The 21,932-nt window shown below is 37.7% G+C and overlaps 1 protein-coding gene across 13 annotated transcripts in view; it reads left to right on the plus strand.

Moving 5' to 3' along the window:
- Positions 1-21,932, plus strand: part of mark2a (MAP/microtubule affinity-regulating kinase 2a) — a 34,740-nt gene that overhangs the window by 1,563 nt on the left and 11,245 nt on the right. For 6 of the 13 annotated variants that reach the window (XM_082141062.1, XM_082141067.1, XM_082141069.1 and 3 more), the window contains exons 2-14: positions 13,215-13,370; positions 15,504-15,557; positions 15,935-15,983; positions 16,286-16,351; positions 17,120-17,190; positions 17,509-17,565; positions 17,693-17,929; positions 18,006-18,125; positions 19,011-19,149; positions 19,620-19,732; positions 20,702-20,822; positions 20,910-21,037; positions 21,136-21,224. In XM_082141062.1, the coding sequence (XP_081997188.1) occupies positions 13,215-13,370; positions 15,504-15,557; positions 15,935-15,983; positions 16,286-16,351; positions 17,120-17,190; positions 17,509-17,565; positions 17,693-17,929; positions 18,006-18,125; positions 19,011-19,149; positions 19,620-19,732; positions 20,702-20,822; positions 20,910-21,037; positions 21,136-21,224 (1,400 nt within the window). Of the gene's footprint in view, positions 1-6,353; positions 7,212-12,396; positions 13,131-13,214; positions 13,371-15,503; positions 15,558-15,934; positions 15,984-16,285; positions 16,352-17,119; positions 17,191-17,508; positions 17,566-17,692; positions 17,930-18,005; positions 18,126-19,010; positions 19,150-19,619; positions 19,733-20,701; positions 20,823-20,909; positions 21,038-21,135; positions 21,225-21,932 lie in introns of those variants that run through there. The other 7 variants (XM_082141071.1, XM_082141065.1, XM_082141072.1 and 4 more) reach the window with 5 other exon arrangements.

The following is a 21,932-nucleotide window of genomic DNA, read 5'->3' on the forward strand; positions in this document are numbered from 1 at the left end:
TCTGTATAGCCTAGATGTGTATTTGCCTTGTTCTGCTTTTTACTTGAAGTCAAATGTATTTGTATAGCGCTTTGCTGAATACACATTTTCAATGCAGATTTTTAAAGAAAATTATGATAATATAGCCTGCAGTATACATTTTGCGACAATATATAAACAAACAAACAGTTGAGATTTGCTATATAGTTTATTTTGCTTTACACAGGTCACTGACGTTTGCCAAGTAAGACTTGTTCCTGGATCAACATGTTTAGTTGATCCTGCAACAAAAAAATGTATTCCTACCCCTAAACTTAACCCTACCCATAAAATCAGAGGGAAATGATGGATGAATAACACTGATGTAGAAGCACCTAACCTTTGGGTTTAAGCCTACTTTTGACATAAACTGTAAACTTGTCCCTCAAATCTGATTGGTTGATTGGAATGTTTCATGGAATGATCAACACCCTTTACACAAAGTATACTCTTATGTATGCGGATGAAGTTGGATGTACGCATGTATCCAACTTTATATATGTGGATGACTGGGTGTACTATATGTATGACAATAACAGTGGGATATACTTATAGTAGTTGTAGGTTGGAGTTATAACTACTTTATAAAGCAATTTTTGGGTGAAGTTGGGTCAGTAATTTTTTAAAAATGTGTTTAAATGTAAACCAATTGTACATCAGTTTTCCAGCTTATTTTTCATGGTTGTAAGTACTAGTCTTGCCGCGGAAGTCACTGTTACTGGCGTTACTCTTTGTTCGGCCATACACCGATTACATTAATTGCCCACTGCGGCTCCGCCCACACTGTCGTTTTTAATTTTTTCATAGAAATAAAAATAATTTAGTTCAGTTGGAAAACAGATGCTCTGCTCCATATACAGCACGATCTGCAGAGTCGGAGTCAGATTTCACTTATCTTGTGACGAGTGTAAGGAGAGATGACTGACAAGACGGTGCCGGAGGATTTGGTGTGCAACATCATTGACAAATATCTTATCTTAAAATGTGTGGTCAGTACCCCCTCTCCCTATACACAGATGAGCCTACGCGTGAACATGAATTTGAAAGAAAGTAAAAAGTGAGCGTGCATTCAAAAGCGATTTAATACCCCGCATATTGATAGCTGTTCCCTGATGCCCGCTAATTATATGCCTATATACATAAAGTAAGGTCACAAATTTAAAAGCGAAAGTTAAAAGCTTGCATGCATTCAAAAGAGAACCCCCCCTGTGTTATCGGTAATATTGGTGTTGTCACAAGTTTATACTAAATAGGCCTATATATAAGTGGTGTGTTTTAAACTGAGCTCATTGATCTTGAAACTTGAAATAATTTGAATGGTCTTAAACCCATGGAAGGAACACTAATAGCTTGTTTCTGAGGTCAGTTTTAACCAAAAAGACTGATCCTCTTTCAGTGACTCACTGGCAGAATTGTACGAACAGTAAGCAGCTTGCAGTTTGAAATCTCATGAGACTGAGTTGAAGTCAGTTTGAGTGTAAGGTTTGTTTATAGTGGAGATGAAATGTTTGCCGAAATGTGTGTCTTGCTAATTCATACCCACTCGTCCTGTGATTTGCAGTCTGAAAAGGTTGGTCAGCACTTTTCCCTCAAGAACCTTTCTTGTGGTTTGGGGGAATCGAGTATAATCTGTTTGGCCTGCATGTAGTGTAATGATTTTAATCATCTCAGGCTGCTCTCCGTGTAAATTATTTATTTTTTAGGTCAGATAAAGACTTATTTTATTTACTCCTTAAGCAATGCTAGGAGTTGTGGCTCTGTTTATGTGGGCAAAGATTTGTGACCCGCAGCCCTTTCAGTCTGGACTGGCATTTCCAGTCGGGCATGGTTTGGGGAGTGTCATTGGAGGTGTGTTTTTATTTTGAATGTTTAGTTAATCTTCATGCACAATGTGTTTTTCAAGCCTTACCTAACCAGATACTTATGGATCTGGAAGGTCATGGGAGAAAATCACAATTTTGTGTAATATTTCCTACAAAACAATCATGATTTTGAATTGTTATCCTTCACAGGGCTCAACGCTAAGGATTTTTTCTACTGGTCCAGCCAGGCCAGTGGTTCAAATTTTTACTTGCCCTGCCAACATTTTCACGGACTTTAATAATAATAAAGGCTCGAAATTCGGCACGGGTTATATGGGTATTGCGCATAATTTGAACCATTCCCGCAGCTCTTGCTCTTATGATGCAGAAACATTCATTCCCTTTATCATGTAGGTTGTATGAGTAAATTAATCCACACAGATTATAAAATCAAATCAGTCATTTTAAAACTTTCAGCAAGACGCAATTTCACAAACCGCTTAAGTGATTCAGCGGTGCTGCGTCTTTTCTCTTTCTCAAAATGGGTTGCACTAGGCAAGCGTCAAGCGCGCTGCACGCGGCGATACCAGACTCTCGTTTCGGGAGTCGAGACAGTTGGCTGAATTCTCATTTGTGCAAATGTTGCATCGTCATTAATGTTTATCATTTGCACGTCTTTTTAAGTCTTACCAATTTTAGTATAATAGTATTTAATTTATACAGGACTAAAATACGATCCAGTGTTATTTTACATTTGATTACTTATTCAGTTTCTGTAGTATTTCTGAATACTAGTGTTAGACCTACCAAAACATTTTTTTTTATCTTTATTTCTCTCAATCTCAATTTCATTTGTACATTTATTCTATTGTATTTATTTGTGCTACTTTTTTCAATTTAATTCAAAGATTGAAATCCAGCTTCACTGGGTTGTGTAAACTCTTGAGCAACAAAATTACCCCATTGTAAAAACACAAGTGAGCAAACATTTAGGTGAGATAAATGTAATAAAAATAAATGTCTGGAAATGCCCCCATTAGAATCACCTAAGGGGAGAATCTGAGAACCCTTATTATTACAGTTATTCGCACGATGTGAGACATGACTTTCTGGGCACCGCCTCTCTCCGCCCGCGAATACTCTTTCACATCTCCCTGAGCTTGAACGCATACAATTATGTCAAAATGCCAGTCTTGTGGAGTACCGAACTGAGAGACGTGGGTACTTTTGCGTCTGCTTGCGCTTGAATATAAGTTGGCAAGGCTTAAAAACGCACAATTTATCAACTTCCCTGAAGACGCAGCACTTGCCCGATCGGCAAGTGACAGTTCCATCAACTGGCCCCAGTCTCTTTCACGGTGGCCCCGGGCCATCGGGCAGTCCTTATTGTCGAGCCCTGCTTCAGTAGTTTTAGTCTCATTAGTCTCGTAAAAAAAAACCATTTTCTCATTTGACTTTAAATGTTTTCAGTCATGTGCTGTAGCAGATCACCTGTAGTTTGAGCTTGACACGGGCATCTCAGTCTCTCTAAGTCTGAAGCGATGTAGCATTTCACCAATGGGGGGATGTTCAGCTGCCGTCTATTTGTGTACTGGCTGCTACCTCCCTCCTCTTGAAATAGTCATGTTGTGATAAAAATACTGATAAATGACAAGCTGGCTCACACCCCTCCTTTATTTCCCCCTCCCCCTTGTGCCAGTCTACCCTGCTGTTTTCCCCAGCGTCTCAGACAGTTACCCTCATTCGGAGCCACTGCTTCTCCTTGACCTTCTAATGCACAGAGCGCCGATGTTGAACGTGGTTGTGAGCTGTCGCTCAGCAACATTCCCGCAATCGGTGTCCTCTTTCGGGTCTGCGTTGCATCTTCGGGGTGGTTTTCATATCCTAGTCAGATATTAGTCATTCACGCGGACCTGAAATTTCTTCAAGCTTTTGTAATTAAAAACCGGCAATTCAGTAGGACGTGTGCGCCATGTGTAGCTGGTCTTTAACCAATGGGACCTTCCCGACACTACCGTGACAAAGTTGCCTCCCAGCCAACTTGTTTGGTTCTGTTTACATATTGGGGAGAGTGGGGTAAGATGTGCCACTTTTTACTGATGTTGTCTTCTAGGAAAAGAATGAGAAATTTCAGGATGTTTGCTCTCATCTGAAATTAGATTAACACGTCTGTAGTGTAGGGCCATAGAAATGTGACTTTAAAAATGTGAGACAACTCTAAGCTGTGTTGTACATGGGTTAATTAAGTAATTTGTCAATATGTTAGCAATTTATGTTAAATAAAATTGAGCACGAATGAAGAAGAAAAACCAAAAAATAGTGCGCTAGGTCCTGCCCTAGGAAATACTGTTATGAAATACTATTAGTTGTGCTATTTGCACTGCTAACCCCAAAGCTTCTAACACACATTACCCCACTTTCACCATTTGGAAATATATATATATATATAGCATTTATTTTTGTAATTATGTGTCATAGAAATGTTTTATTGTAAACATTAAATGCATATAATTGGTGAATTGCTGTATAAAAAATATAGATTTTGCTTTTATTTTTTTATATTTTTTATATGCCATGTAGAATGTATGTGATTATCTCTTTATTTACAAGTCAAACAAATTATGCACCGTTAAGGAGATGAAACGGCTTACCCACTGACACGTCTTACCCCACTTTTCCTTGTGTGTGTGTGTGTGTGTGTGTGAGATGTCAACTGCAGGTCTCTATTAGAAGAGAGACCGAAGGCTGAGGTGAGCATATACAATGAAAAGAACATTTTGAGCAAGAGATCTCCATAGCAACATGAAACTTCAGAGTTACGCCATGAAGGTGAATGCAGTCGAATCTTAGCAGCACTACCGTGACACCTCAGTCATTTTCTGAAATAATGGTTTTTAGTTGGCTTGTATGTTACATACTGTCCCAATAAAACAAACCCCTCCTGAATGTTTGTCAGCTCTGACGTCTGTGATCGGCCCTCTGTAACTAGGCCATAAACGTCAGTGGTGACAAACACTGAAACTAATCTTGCTTAGAACACCCTCAGATTGTTCATTGAGGAATCGGAGAACTCCAACCGGTTTGACTGATGACATAATGAGGAGTCTCAAGTCCTGATTAACTAAGTCTTGTAGTGGAATGGCTTAAATGAAGGGTTGTGTTGTGTATTGTAGATTTGGAGCTGGATCATCTGGTTGGTTTTCCCACTGGTACTAGGTTAAAGGAAATAAAGGTGTTGGGCATAACTGGTTTTTCTAGGAGACAGGTAGAGCTAGTTCATCTGTAGCACAATGGAAGCACATAGTTTGTATGCTGCCTTCTTTCTTTGGTTGTAAAGATGGTTTTAATTGATAAGCATCGGTCCATTTCTTAGGGTTTATTTAGTCTTTGAATGAGCAGGATTCCACCTGGTTTGGCCTATTCTGTGGCAGAAATAATGAGTATTTTATGGATGTTTACTGATGGGTGTGGCACTGAACTGAACGGCACTGATTTGGGCAGATGCTGTCATGAAATCACGGCAGAACTCTGTTTTCAGATTCTACCATTTATTTTCTTCCAGAGACCCAATATAAAGGGATGGACCGTGCTCATGCACATAGACCGAATGCAGGTTGTTTCAGCTCAGAGGCAACAAATTGAAATCGATTTGAAGCTGTAAATGTGTGTTCATGTCCAAGATTTGATCTTGTAAAAATTATTGGGAGAGTCGTTCATTGATCTTTGACTAAAACAATTACTACACTCATGGCTGACTCACAAAATTTCCTGTATTACACTGTGAACATGGTTGGAGAGTCCAGAGAGTTTTGGAGTACCTCATCACACAGGACAGAAATATATTACCCTGATCTCCTAACATGCCAAATTTAATCTTGATATAAGAAGTTTACTTAAATGTGAAAATGAGTCATAAACGGTTTAAAAATAATTATCAGTGGTTGAATTATGAGTAATGATTAAGTCAATCATGTCAATTAGATAAAAATAAGACACAATTAAAATGACCGGTAGCCTAGTTTTAATTTTAAATAAGGTATCGTTTTATACACTGCTAAGAAAAATAGAGAGTAAATTAAGAAAAACCTTTTCAGATGATCTTAGAGGTCTTTTCTCTAATTCTTCTCATTTTATTTTTGAGCATGTCAAAAATGTATTGTTTATATAACCAGCTTAAAAGGCTTTATCTACCTTATTTTACTTTGTTCATTCATACGGGTTTAAAATAATAATTATTAGTAGTTAATAATAATAATAATAATAATAATAATAATGATTGGTAAGTCAAGATTAAATGAATAACATAACATTTAAGTGATAATTTTGACAATTGTATTTAAAATATTTTTTAAGCTGAAAAATATGGATTAATAACCAAATAAAACATTTCTAATGATCTTAGAGGCCTATTCTCTTATTAAATGTTTTATACTAATTTTATTTAATACATGCTCTTCAATTATTCAAAATTCCAATAGTTTAAAATGTAAATCTGACCAACTTACAAGACTTTATTTAAATTATTAGGTTTCTACTTTAATTTCCTTAGGTTCATTTTTTTATCTTTTTTTTTATTATTATTTGTCTGTAGAGTAAAGCTTCAGTCATAATTTGTTGCCAACCTAATTCTCCAGTGGTATTTACTCTAGTGATTAATATAATTCAATGTTCTGATTGTAGTTTTGTTGAATGCTCATTGCTCATCCCTGAAATAATTGAATCTAACATCCACTTTTTTTTTTACAGTAAGCTCCTTAATCTCTTCAATTCCTTTAAAATGTAGTCCCTCTTCTACATAAGTAAGGCTGCAATGACATCATTCATCTAGCGTTCTTGTATGTTTGACTCATTTCTAGTGGATCAGATTAACTGGAGAAACCTTCAGAAGGGCTCAGTCTGCAGTTTGTCTTCCTCCAATCCGTTCCATTGTCTTGTTCCCCAGCTGTCCGGGCATGTCAGCTTTCGTTTCCAGAGGGCTTCTTGAAGCCTTGTCTTGCTCCACCAGCCACTCCTCCTGACAAACCCAGACACGTCGCTTCCTGTGTATGACCTGGAACCCAAATCATTTTGGCGTTTTTCTCTCTCTCTCTCACTCTCCTCTATCACTGTACTTCCGGGAATTAGCTCGACTTCCTGTTATGCCGCAGTGTGTGAGGAAGCTGCTTTTCCCTGCTCGGACCCCCAGAGTGATCAGCATGTGGGTCTTATTTTAGGCAGAGACCTCCTGGCCCCTGAAGTCTTCAGGGTTATTCGTCTACTGCTATCAGCGCTGTTTTTTTTTTTTTTTTTTTTTAAACCATCCTGGAGTATCTGTCCTCACTTCTGTCATGAGCCTTTAGATTAAACTCTTCGCAGAAGGTATTTTATGGACCCAGAAGCTAAAAACTAGAGGTACATTGTTTTGATGACTGAATTAAATTAGTATAGACACTGAAATTAAATTACAGGTGGTCATTAAAGTACAGGTGGTTTATAGTATAAATTCTTGTACCATTTGTTTTTGTAATGTGCATGTAAGACCTTACATTCTCGTGTCAGTGTGCGTACAAGCACGGACAGCATGTTGTGTGACCCAGAAAGAGTTATAGCCAAGTGTTTTAGCCAAGTTAGCATGTCCTGTCATTCTGTGAGGATTTTTTCCAAGATTTATGCACTGTTTTATGTTGTATTTGGACATTCATCTAGATTATTTGCTGAAAGTAGTGGCATTTTTTTATTTTCTCTTTATGTTAGGCATAAACAAAATTGAAAACATGACAGAGCCACATCTTTATGACTTAGAGGGCTGTTCGCATAAGACATGTTCTCTGCGCTATTTTTTTTTATTTTAATTGTTGGTCAATGTTTGTTGGTTTTTTCCAGCATCTCAGCATTTTTTTAGTACGTTATTTCAAGTAAAAAGTTGTTAATCTCTGAAAATATCTCTTGAGACCCTTCTTTTTTTTTTAGCTCTTTCTATCTGTTTTTGAATCCTTCGTGTTGCATGTGTGTTGACTTTGTTGTTAGGTCTAGCCTTTTCTCTCTTAGGTGTTATATTTATTGTGGTTTATTTTTTTTACTTCTGTTGGTTTTCCCTTGCTGCATCTGTGTTGAAGCGATATAGATTTGGTTAGGTGATGGATGTGTAAATCAGTGTCTGAGCAGCAATGCTGCTGTACTGAAGGTCAGAGCTGTGTTTGTGTGTGCATTGAGTGTTAATCTCACTGCAGACCCTTACAGTACATCAGCTCATTGTGACGTTCACTCGCTGCAGTATCATTACACTTCCCTTTTGTCAGGAAGAGGAGGCAAACTTGTTTGTGTGAAGTTGATTGTCTATAAGTGGGTGAATCGCACAAAAAAAAATTCTGGGTCATATTTCACACTGAAATGGAAAATAAATCTTACAAAATAATCTTACAATATATAGAATAATAGATATTTTTGTATATTTACACACACATTTTATGACTTCTGCAGTCAAAATTATTCAACCCCGTGAATATAATCCCTCACAACAACACAAATCTGCAAAACAGGTGTTGTCTCAAGCACACCTGATGCAACTGATCAAGGGCTTTATTAGTTGCACCAGGTTTGGTTGAGCTAGAACACATGAAATACCTGAACAGGCTTGGTTTGTTGAGTTTTATGTTTGACTGAATGTTAGAAACAAGTCAAAAGATTGATCCAAAAAGTTGAGAAGATATCATTGCCCTTCACAAACAAGGAACAGGATACAAAAAGATTAGGGGTGTAACGATACACAAAACTGACGGTTCGGTACGTCCCACGGTTTTGACGTCTCGGTTCGGTTCGGTTCATTTAGGTGGAGTGGGGGGTTTAGAAAGCTAAAATTGTTTTTGTTTTTAAACAGATAATTTAATTAACAAATTGTGTCCTTGTCTTTAAATTAATTCAATTACAAGTAAACGTTTCGCAAGGATAAAACTAATTATCTGCTAATGCTGTAAACTATATAGGAGCCCTTACTTGCACATTACTATAACATTAAAGCTTAACAACAGAGCCAAGACTTTTAGCCTAAATTCAGTTGCTATTTATTTTTAGATATAATAATAATCAACACTCAAGTAACAAATTGTATGAAAACATGTAAACTGCACATAAGGCAGTTTTTACATTAACATATGTTTTTACTCTAATTTATTATTGAAATATAATAATTTACACAGTTGCTGTCATTTTCATGACAGATATTTTAAACATACATAAAATAATCAAGATGTCATTAACAGGTTAAGTAAAATATAATATATAGGCTAATATAGTGCATTTATTTAGTGAAAGAGTTCATTTCCTTAGCAAACCAACAAGCTGTGGACACTGAATGACTTGCCTGAGGTAAATAAAGCTATGTGAAAAAAGAAGCGTTTTATTGACATATTTCCGCTGTTGAAACACTGACTGAGCGATTACACGAGTTATGATGCCTTTCAGTAAGTATACTGTATCTTTCAACATACCTTCAGGTGTCCATTCATGTTTATTCTGTAACTGAGGAAGAGAATCGCGTTTACTCGCGCTCCGCGCTGCCGCTTGAAATGAGGAGCCTAGTAGCCTACGGTGATCTGTCACGCCACATCAAAGAGCGCCAAAACGACATTTAATGTTTGAATTTCGTCATCAAATAGACAGAATTTGAAAGATTACACCTTGCTTATTATCGAATGTAACAAAACACTGAGCTTATTGCGATTAAATGTGGTTAATGGTGGTTAGGCAACGCTGTATTCGTTGTGTACACATAAGACATGAGGTCCAATGAGCCGGGACAGCAGGGGGCGGGGCGGGCGTGTTCGGTACGCCATGAGAGTATCGCGATTCGTATCGTGGGTGGTGTATCGCGGTTTTTCGGTTCGGTTCGAATATCGTTACACCCCTAAAAAAGATACACTGTAAAAAGTGTTCAGTTCACTTACTTGAAAAAAAAAAATTGAGTAAACCCGTTGCCTTAAAATTAAGTAAATAAACTTAAAGAATTAAGTTATGTGAACTTGACAATTCCACATTACTTAATTTTTTCGATTAAGCATGAAGTTTATTTTCTTAATTTTAAGGCAACTGATCACTTTTTACAGTGTAGCGAAGGCACTAAATATTCCTAGAGACACTGTTGGAAACATAGTTCGCAAGTTCAAAGTTTAAGGAACATTGGTTACACTACCTGAGGTTTCAGCTTGCATAGTAAGGCGCGTGCACTAAACGCATGTCAGAACTTCAAGACGTACACCACTACTGCCCCAAAAGCAAAAGAAAGGTTGGCTCCAACGTGAGTTCACGAGAGCGCCACGACGCATGCGTGAGAACTGAGAACATGACACTCACGATCATTTGGTGGGAAAGTGTGAAAGGTAAGCCATTCATTTTGCGGCATTGGTAAGGCGTTTTTACGTTTTCTCGTTGGTTTCTCACGATTTGTACATCCAGGAAATCCACATTTAGAACCATTTTAAACACTACATCGAGACCCATCTGCATCATCTTCTCAGTTCTCGCGCATGTGTCGTGGTGCTCTCGTGAACTCGCGTCAGAGGCCCGCACAGAAGAAAATTAATAGTTGAATAAAGTCGTTATAAAAAAAAAAAATGCGCACAAAGTATTCTCGTTGCTTGATAAACTTAAGGTTGAGCCACTGTAGTCACTTGGACTATTTTAACAATGTTTTTACTAACTTTTCTGGGCCTGCAGAATGAAATTACATAGAAGTCTATGAAGGAGTGAGCCAGCTCTCAGATTTCATCAAAAATATCTTAAATTGTGTTCCGATGAACGAAAGTCTTAGGGGGTTGGAACAACATGAGGGTGAGTAATTATTGACAGAATTGTAATTTTTGGGTGAACTAACCCTTTATGACATAACAGATAATTTGCGTGAATACTCGCCAAGACAGATATTTTGAAATACTGTAATTCTGTGTACATATTGGCATCGCGCGCTGTCTGAAGTGTCTTTGTGCGCATGATTCGGATCTGTAAGTCAGTGCAAGTAAGATTGTTTGTTCCATCAGCATGAGTTTGAAAATCACATTTCATTAGTTCAGACTCATGCCATCGAGAATCATTAGTTTATGACCCAGCACGGGTCATAAATGTTCTGATTCTTTATTATTGAACTTTACAGTTGTTCTTTTTGCAATTTAAACATTTTAAACAATTTTAAACATTTGTTTACATTATACATTTTGTGAATTATTCAAAAGTACTGTTATGTATAAAGTTCTTTGTTATATTATAAAAATACTAACTGATATTAGCCATGTAGAGCTTGAAATAATTTAAGTCTGCTTTTTTTTGTATACAGTATATTCAATTTATTGAATGATTTATTTATTTTTTATCTAAGACTATCTTTGCAGATTTTTCTGCCTGTGTAGCATTCTGACTATTTACACCAAATAATGGAGGTTTTTTTTTGTGTGTTATGACCATTGTGTAATGTTTAAATAGCACTTTAGAGTCTATCAGTGATGTGCTTAGTAACTCCTGAATGACTCACCACCAGTGATGGCGGGTGTGTTTAGCAGAAGTGAATTAATCTGGCTCTACGAGGTTGTTATCAGGAAGATGCGTCAACTATATCACAGACCTCATCCGGTGCTTTTTTATGTGATTTGAAATTAAGTTTCTTTAGATGTTCATCCATAGACAAAGGGCACCCTTTGCACACTGACGTACTACGGACACAAGCCAGACTTCAGGGACAGACTAATATAAACGTGGTAGCAGTAACTGTTTTGAAAATGTGTGACGATAGACAATAGAGTATCTGTTTGAATTGATGTACTCACCTCACTGGACAACAGCCTGTCCTCAAAAGCCAGCTCTAATGTGAGCTCATACACAGGGACAGGCCACAATTGATGCTCTGTTCCCCAATTAACGCAGAAAGAACCGAGTGTACCTCACACCAGTCAAGAGATATTCCCATGGTCAAACACTACTCTCTCTCACTCACTCCCCATCAGTTTCCTCCTCTTCTTTTTTCCCTTGACTGCTGTCTGTTCTGTGACCTCTCTCTCTTTTGTTACTTCTGCTGGTCATGCACTGAAATGAAAATGCCTGAAACTGAAAATTCTGGTCTGAAAACCAAACTGATTGTGCTCATTTTAAATTAGCCTTTGCTTGGAATAACGGAAGTTCTCTTTAATTTATTTAGTTGGAGCCTAGATGTTATTGTAGTCAGGGCTCGACAATAAGAACTGTCCGATTGCCCAAGGCCAGTGTGAAAGACGCTTGGGACAAGCGTTGTCAAATAAATCAGTTCAAGTGCGTGAACACAAACGAAAACTCATTTTCAGTATAGGGCTGGGTGATAAAACGATAATGATAATTATCGCAATATATTTTTCACACACCCAAAGCGGTCACACAGATGGCCTAAGATGGCGTCTAAGATATTACAATAAATTACATTTTAAAACATAATATATTTGAAAACTGTTATTTTAAATTGTAATAATATTTGACCGTTTTTTTTTCCCCCTGTATCAAACAAATACAGCTTTGGTGAGCATAAGAGACTTCTTTCAAAAGCATTAATAAATCTTACTGACCCCAAACTTTTGAGCAGTAGTAGTGATATCATTGCCCATAATGGTCGGTGATATTTGTACAGAAATGTATATTTTCAGATGTTTCTCTTGTATGACAGAATTCATCTGATGTGCTACAGAAGATAGACTTGTATGCTTTGTGCAATCATTGGATTGTGTTAATAACCAAAAAGTTGAACAAAGTAGGTTAAGTTTGCTATTTGGGCTTTAAAACAGCTAGAAAATGCAAAAATAAACTGAATATGCAGTCACATTTAAATATTGACTGCAATCTGCTTCTTTAGGCTTTTAGACATTGTGCTTGTCTGAAGAGGTGTTTAAACAACTGTTGAACACAACCTCTTTCCCAACTATGTATCATCCATCAACAGCCGCTGTTTACTTGAGTAAACCTGAACCATTGAATCTGCTTTTTTAATGTCAGTGAAGCTGTTATTGAATGTCAAAGGGTTTTCCGTTCTCATTTTTGGCCAAAATGTTCTGACCGTTTTCTCTCAGGCAAAAACCAAAAATGATTTCTGATGAAATTGTTGTGCATCCCTAATCTCTGCTCTCTTTCACAGTCTCTTCCTTTTTCTACCTCACTCTTCATCTCTGCCTCTCTGCATGTCTGCTTGGTGTGAGAATCAGATGGTGACTGGCGACAGTCCTATCCAATCAGAATCACTTGAGCTCTGATAAGGATATTATTAATGCAGTGCTCTGCAAACATCCCATCTGTGCGTTTAAGTTCAACTTTCAAAACCGTTCCCAGGTGAAGAACTGTGGTCTGGAATAGTCACAAAAAAAAACTAAAAAACACTGGCCTAAACAATTTTTTCTCTCTCTCCCTTTGTAGTCTCACTCCGACTCAAAGTCCGGAGGGCGCTGCATCATGCCCCTCTCCACAGCAGACGAGCAACCCCACATCGGCTGCTACAGGCTCCTGAAAACCATCGGCAAAGGCAACTTCGCCAAGGTCAAACTGGCCAAACATGTCCTCACTGGCAAAGAGGTGAGGATTGAGTTTGAGTTTAACCCCCAAAGGCAAAAACCGTTGGCTGTTTAATTGGCATGCTATTTGTCAGATGAGTGGAATGTCTTTGAATCATTTATCTGATCTCCAAAATGCAGATGATGATAAATATGCAACTCAGTTGTTAGCTCAAATCTGACGCCTCTCAGATCTTAAAGTAAAACCTGAAATTTTTTTTTAACATAGTGTGTACTTCACTAGTGATAAGAATATTCTTTTGAGCATGTAGAAATATATTTCCTAATAATAACATTCAATTGTAGTATTGTTGGTATTGGTTATTGCACACAGGTTATTGGGTTTAATTTACAAACACTGTCAAATATTTTAATTTAAAACACTGCTAATTTATTACACAACTTAGAAAAAGTGAAGAAATCCTATAAAATATGTTTTCTGACATTTATTTTGATAAGGTCAGCATGTAATAGAAAATCACCCTATTTTGGTGCATATTATTGATCTTTTTGTGAATCCATCCATGCATGTTTAAAAAAAATATTTTATTGAAATATCATGATTCAACAGTCTTCTCTTTGGTTACCTATGCCAGACTTCTCCAATAGTTGTCTTCTTAAACTCTGCTTACAATCAACTGCAAGCTCACATTCACATCTGCCGCCATCCAATCAACGACCAGCAAATTGAACCAAGTCCCTGCCCAATGTTTGTTTATTTTTAAATAATTTTTAAATTTTTCATATTTCACAAGAAATGATCTGTTGCTGCTTCCGTCACATCACAAATTCAAGGTGCTTTATTACTCCTTTTTTTTCAACATGAGATTAAAATCCAGCTGAGATGAAGAAAATTAGCTTTAATGTTTTAATAGTAATACATAGGTGCATCTGTTATATCGTACAAATACTATGCGTGTTTGGAATGCAGCTGTTCATTTACAATTCCTGCATAATGAGCTGATCACGTGACTTTCAGCACCAGTCAGTTTTCACCGCAGTTTGAAAATGCTACAAAAGTGGGAGTGGTGAGATGCGGAGTGAAGGGTGTAGAGGGACCAACAACACAGCAACGGCTTCTGATTCTGACAGTTTTATTTCACTTTTAATGAGTTAAAAGCATCAAAGCTTCCCTTAAGTGCACGCTGCAAATTACTATTACACACAACAAAATATACACATGGTTTTATAAGCTCATTGTAAATTACACGAATACATACATATCCTGTGACAGCTATAATTTAATGCACAGCGATTCGCTTTTTTTCCTCTGTATCAAAAATATATATATGAAAACACTGTTGCGTCTTTAACTTTTGAGACTTATTTTGAGCCGTTTGATCACTTAAAGGGCCGTAAAGACCGGTTACGCGCTCAGTGCGGATGAATCGCGTTTGTGTCGAAGACTCAGGATCTATTGAAGAGAACTTATGCGAAGCAGAAACTCTTACAAAGGAAAAACAAACACTTGTTTTTGATCCATTATTGCATCTCTAACTTACTTTACTGTAAGTGATCTCACTGTTTGAAGCGCCTGTCAGAGAAAATCAACGTTGTGCTGTCATGAATAATTAAGCAAGGGGTCTTCTCATAGGATAAGGACACGCAGTCTCATGAATAATTATGAGACACCTAGGAGTCATCAATATACTATAGTACACGAAGACAAATTTAAACCTGGAAGTTGAAAATGGCACAAAAAGGTTTAAAATTAACTAGTTTTCTCCTACAATCAAAACTGACGAAGGTAACATTTACTTATATGATGTTCAACACACGTACATTTCTGAAAATTTGGTTTAGGGTTTTATGACTCTTTAAATGTCTCTGAATCCTCCACTAGATGTTCTTTGGTGCATGCTACAATACCCTTTACATCCGGCTTGTTTTTGGATCCCCTTGCCTGCTAATATGGGACTGCATGGTGTCTGAGACACCGATAACGCACTTGATAGAGAAGAGGGGGACAAAGATGAAAACTGTGGGTTTGCGTGTGTGTGCACTCGGCACGCTGTAATCTCAATGCGCCGTGAATTGTTTCCTGATGATGTGAGATTGTGATCTGTATAAATGCAGACCAAAGCTGATGTGTGCCTTCCGCCTCAAGGCTTTTCCTTGCGCTTGTCCTAACTGAACTCTTTACCCTCTCGATCAGGTGGCGGTGAAAATCATAGACAAGACTCAGCTCAATTCATCCAGTCTTCAAAAGGTGAGTGTGACCCTTCCTCAAGGTTAATGAGGTCAGAATTTAATTTCAGAAGTTTACTGGTAAATTTGTTTTGTTTTTAACTCTCCCACCCCTGTTAAGTTGTCTCTCTTCCTGTTGCCTTGTGACTTTCAAAACGCAAAGCCTTTTCTCTTTAGGGCCCATGGCAGTTAATTATAGGAAATTAGGCTCAAATACTTCCTGAAGTAAAGGGTTGGTTGGCTTTTGAGAGGGGGACGGGGAGGGGGGAGGTAGTTTGGTGGTGAAGGGTTCTTAACCACATCTTACTCATGTGCACAAGCTTGAAATATTTATGCTCTGTGAAGGACAAACACATCATCTGTTTGCAACACATTGACATCTTCTGTCTCCTTTTTCAGCTATTTCGGGAAGTGAGGATCATGAAGGTCTTGAATCACCCAAATATTGGTGAGCTTAACTGACAGACAAATCGCCCTTAAGTCTCTCAGCTTGAGTCTCCAGTTTTCCAGTTTTGGCAGTACCCACTGTTTTTTTCCCCCTTTTTTGGGTTCATTAATCCTTGTCCAAATGTCAGTGTTTTTCTGTGCAACTGGATTTGGTGAGCGTAAAACCTCTTGGGAATAACCCAAATCAAAATGATTTTTAGTCTTCATTCAGAATGCTGAATATTGCAAATAAAGCAAAACAAATAGTGTATGTGAGTTGAACCTTTCTTACATTCCTTTTTTCCCTCTTCTGTCCTCATGTAGTGAAGTTATTTGAGGTGATTGAGACCGAGAAGACTCTCTACCTGGTGATGGAATATGCCAGCGGAGGTCAGAGCTCTCCCGAACCCATTTTAACCTCTTTTTTTTTTTTTTTTTACCCAGTTACATCCCGTACTGTTTTTCTCTCTCTGATGCGCTATGATTGTTTAACTGTTATGTAAATGCCTCTAGTTACTGTAGACAGGATTTGGCTCTCAGTCTATAGTTCTGATCACTGTCCCCATTAAATACCAAAATTTACCAGGGTACTCTATCTTCATTCTTCAAATGTCAGTGCCTGACCCGGATTAAAAAGCGCTGCTGTTCAGCACAGTTCAGTGATTTAGGCAGTGTGACTTGAAGTGTAAAAATGAATGCATCTATGCGTGAGATTCTTTAAAAGCCTTCTGTAATGGATATAAATCAAATCTAACTGGGATGTTAACAAAAATGTAAGTAATTTGCACTTTCTATGCCATATATATGGCATATATCTTTTTTTTTTTTACAAACATTAAGATCATCAGATGACAGCTGCAAAAACATCCCACTGCAGACACAACATTCCTTAGGAAACACTGGCACCCACATATTCAACTTTGTACGTCATGCAAACAAATTTTAGATCCCAACACGTACACATCATCAACAGTATCAATATTGAATTAATGACGGCTGTAGTTTATTTTAATCAGCCACCTATTTGTTTCCCAATGTATCGATTTATAGTAAAGTACCAGCGGCTTTAAACGCACCAAAGCCAGACCCTAGCTTAGCTTCCCAATTTGTGAATCTGTTTTTCTAAACGTGACTGTTGTTCCTCTTCTTGGTTTGCAGGTGAGGTGTTTGATTACCTCGTAGCCCACGGCAGAATGAAAGAGAAAGAGGCCCGAGCCAAATTTAGACAGGTGAGAGGCTGCGCATGTTTGTTTGTTTGTTTTATTCACTCACTTGTGCATATTTGATATCACTTGTGCATATTTGATATCACTGTTGCATGAATACAAAGCACCATAGGAGCTGTAAACATCAGTGGTGTTTGGGTTTGTCTGAATTTAAAGAATCATTTCCAAAAAAAAAAAATTTAACACCGTTCACTTGATGGTATGGTTGGTCCGATCACGAGTAGACAGTATTCAATATTGTTTAAAATCATCAAACAAATGGTTTTAGCAGTCAGTTTGTATATAAGCTATTGTTTATGATATTTTTTTGTGTGTGGGCAGATTGTGTCAGCAGTGCAGTACTGTCACCAGAAGTGCATTGTCCACAGAGACCTCAAGGTACACAAGATATATTTTCACACTATTTTATGTCTTTACCTCTGCCTCTGAGTGTAGTCTTCTATACTGATGCAAGTTGGTTTCATTTCTAAATACATAATCGCTAAAGATCCTCTCTTGCTTACAGGCTGAAAACCTGCTCCTGGATGCAGACATGAATATAAAAATTGCAGATTTCGGTTTTAGTAACGAATTCACACTGGGCAACAAGCTGGATACTTTTTGTGGCAGCCCTCCATATGCTGCACCCGAGCTCTTTCAGGGGAAGAAGTACGACGGGCCTGAGGTGGATGTCTGGAGTCTTGGGGTCATACTGTATACACTGGTCAGTGGTTCTTTGCCGTTCGATGGACAGAACCTAAAGGTGAGCACAGAGAAATGGGAGTAAAGGTCAACAGCTTTGCATTATATTCTGAATGTTTGTGTTCTGGTGTTCTTAGGAGCTGCGAGAACGCGTTTTGAGGGGCAAGTACAGGATTCCCTTCTATATGTCGACCGACTGTGAGAACTTACTGAAGAAATTCCTCATACTCAACCCAACCAAGAGAGGGAGCCTTGAGGTTTGTACAGGCATAAATACTTAAGTAATCTTGTCTTGATTTTTAACTATTGGTGTGGAGTCTGGTCTACATTGCAGCTTATTCTGAGCAAGAATATATTTGTGTTTCTTAGGGATTGATTTTTTTATTAAAACAGATTTTTTATAGGTTTTATTGTTTTACCCTTGTGCGGGCCTAGACTTTCAATCTTAAAATATGAAAATCTATCAAAAATGAATTTCTTTAAAACTATTAAACAAAACAAAATGTAAAATAATAAACCATTACCAAATGAATAAACCAAATGAGACATGACAGAAAAGTTCTTGAGCAGAATATTTTAATATTATGCATGATTTCCAATCAGATTGTAACTTTGTCCATATGCAAAAACATTGTGAAAATAATTTATGGGGAAAAAAACCCACATTGTATATACATAAAATACTGTTTATGAATGAGCCTTTTAAATATAGTATGTAAGATTAAATACCTATGAACCTCTCAAACCCTGGTAAATCCAGTTGTTCTTGTGCAGCTACCTGGTAAACACAATGGACTGATTTAAACCTTGATTCCTGGAAATTACATAAAAGCCAGCCGATCAGGTCTGGTGATTTTAGCCAGCTTTTGCTATTTTTGTGTGCAATATGCATCAGACTGTTCATGAAGGGCCTGTGGGCGTATATTCTGAGGCTTAGACTCTGCATAAACAACTGTTTGCAGATTGATATGTTTTTGATGGTGTGATTCAGCGTTTCAGCACTGTGTGATGTGACTTTGAAGTGCTGCCCTCAGTTGACTATGTGCATCCCCTTCATAAAGGCCAACTCTTTTTGCATTACGTTACTCCCCACCTGATATGATGTCTTCACTTTTGTGCCCTTTCTTTCTGCTTGCACTCAGCAGCAGATCATGAAGGACCGATGGATGAACGTGGGCCATGAGGATGACGAGATGAAGCCCTACATCGAACCCCAACCTGACTACAAGGACCCTAAGAGGACAGGTCAGCACTCCATCAGTGCAGCTGGTTGGAAGAGAGGTGGGGCAGACGTGGCCCGGGGCTTTGGTTGTGGGTGGGATTTGAGACCGAGATGGGTTATGATTGGGTAATAAATCTTGGTGATGGGACTGGATCTAAATTCCTTACAGCAGCTCATCTGAGCATCTTTATTTGTGAGTTAAAGCAACGACTGATGATTTTCCTGCTTTCTAACGCTTTCAAATTTCCTGTTTTCTTATCTCTTTATGGTTTGTGTTTAAGAATGGTTTGCATGATTATTGTTTATTTTGATAGTTATTATACTTATAAAATGTGGTATTAAAAAATCTTGCACCATTTGTACTGCAGACATAAATGATACCCTAAATGTCATTGCATTTTTAAGCAGTCATACTTTTTTGACAAGTGGATTGCATTTCTGAAGGAATCTCAGCCATATATAGTGACCAGAATATTGGGACATAGGTGATGGGCTCCTACTTATTTAACCCTTTGATCTGTGTCCTCAGATATTATGCTACGAATGGGATACTCTTTAGAGGAGATACAAGACTCCCTTATCAACCAAAAATACAATGATGTCATGGCAACTTACTTATTACTGGACTATAGGAACTCAGAGGTATGTTACTCTAAATATCTTATGTATATCTGTGTTTTGCATGTATTTTGTAGGGCGGTAATTTTTTTTTATCTTTGTTTTTGTTCTATTTTTTGTTGTTGTTTTTGTTCTTGGTTTTTGTTTTGTTTTTGATTTGTTCTTTTTTTTGGTCCATTTTATTTACTAAAACTGCTATATTAAGCAAATGATGCAGAGAATTTATGTAAGTAGTAATTAAAATAGGCACCTTACGATTCATATTAGAGCGTGCAGATTCTTGATAAATTGTGAATCACGATTTTTCTTTTTAAAACAGATCACTGTTCTCCCACGATTCTGAATAGACTTAATGAATGATTCAATGACTCACTCAGAAAGACTTGATTTGTTTCATTATGCCTACTGGATGAATCAGCATTTTTGAACGAATTTCTTGAATGAATGATTCAATGACAAATACATTTTTTTTAGTCACCTGTTGCCACCTACTGGCATAACGATGTAACTGATACAATCTTTATTTGAAGCGTCAAGTTTCAAAATGTGACTTACTTTTGATCGCTACTGTAGACATCAGTGTTTATATCCGAACTGTAAGACAGAAATAATGATACTGAGTGGTTGAAATGACGGTTTGTCAAGCTGTTTCATACCTATACATGACAGCTACTCTCTCTTGCTCAGCGGCAGTGCTAACACAGGCGAATCTTTGTCATTTAGGAATAAGATCGTATGGGTGTTTGAATCAAGATAGTGATCTTTAAACAATTAATCATGCAGCTCTTCATATATATGGTTTTGTTTTAGAGGCTTCATTAAACATGAGATAAACAATGGAACAGACATGTGAACCAAATTGTATTGTTCCTGTTTTTTAATAGCAATTGTTATTAACCTTTATATTGTAATTATGCAGATTTGAAGCGATGAGCACATAAATGTTAAAAGTTTGTTGTCTTTACACCCTTTTTTTTTATCTCTCCCTCCTAGCTGGATGAACTATCAATAAAGCACCGCCTAAGCACTGACCTCACAAACAACGCCCATTCACCTTCTCAGAAGGGACAACGCAGCACCTCCAATCAGAAGTCCCGCAGATCCACAGACCAAAGTAAGCATCATTTCGCAGGTCATTAGCCACAATAAACACTGGCTCTCTTGGTTTGTAGATCTCAAACATTTTCTCTTTCTACCACAGGCTCCTCTGTTTCCACCAAGCGACCTCAGGGCGACAGTAAGCACATCGCCAGTTCAAGCAGCTCCAGTAAAGTCCCTCCCAGCCCGCTGATCTCCGGAGAACATAAGAAAACTCCTACCCCTTCCACTGTGAGTACAGAGCCCCCTGAGGAGCTGATGACTGATAGGCAACCGGGTTGTGAGCTCACGTCACTGATTTCCATTTCTGCTCTCCTTGTGCCGTATAGAACAGCATCCTATCCTCAGGCACCAGCCGCAGCAGGAACTCTCCAATCACTGAGAGAGCCACTCTAGGTGTACAGAACGGCAAGGACAGGTACTGCCACATTCCTCTTTATGCACAGTCTTCCTTTCCAGCCACGGATCACATGGAAGAGCCTATCAGACTCATTTCTGCAAAGTGGACTGGTGTTAAAAGTAGTGTATGCGCGTATGTGTATATTTAGACTTGGAAAGCTTCTCTGCTCTCGACTCATTCTGTCAGGCTGTTGCCCTGCCAGCATGGGAAATATAATCCTGTTATTCACACACATACATTCACACGTTGACAATTGCACACATTTGAGCGCAGCCGAAGCTGAAATCTGTTCAGCTAGATTTGCAACGCCTTCGGGAACTTAGAATGAATCCAAAGATTAAAAGAGAGCAATGATTAAAAAGGCTTGACAGTTTGGGTTCCTTTTTAATACAATAAAATAATATTCCAGGGTATTTTCAACTTAATGTCTGTCGGTGGCTTGCTTGTGATTATCACAGGCAATAAGTTTGACTCGTCATTCAGGGAAACTCTTACAGCTATGTACTCAAGTATATTCTCAATAATAAGTGTATAACCATAACACTTATGTTAATAGGTTTGTGGTCACTATGATTTATTTGTTGTTAAGTATCTTGTGCTCACTAAGACTTTTATTAATCAAAAATACACTAAAACATTGTTAATATTTTGAAATATTATCAGTTTAAAATTAACTACTTTCTGCAATTTATTCCAGTTCTGGCAAAGCTGAATTTTCAGCATCAC

Source organism: Leuciscus leuciscus (genome assembly GCF_965113295.1).
Source record: "Leuciscus leuciscus genome assembly, chromosome: 16".
Lineage (NCBI taxonomy): Eukaryota > Metazoa > Chordata > Actinopteri > Cypriniformes > Leuciscidae > Leuciscus > Leuciscus leuciscus.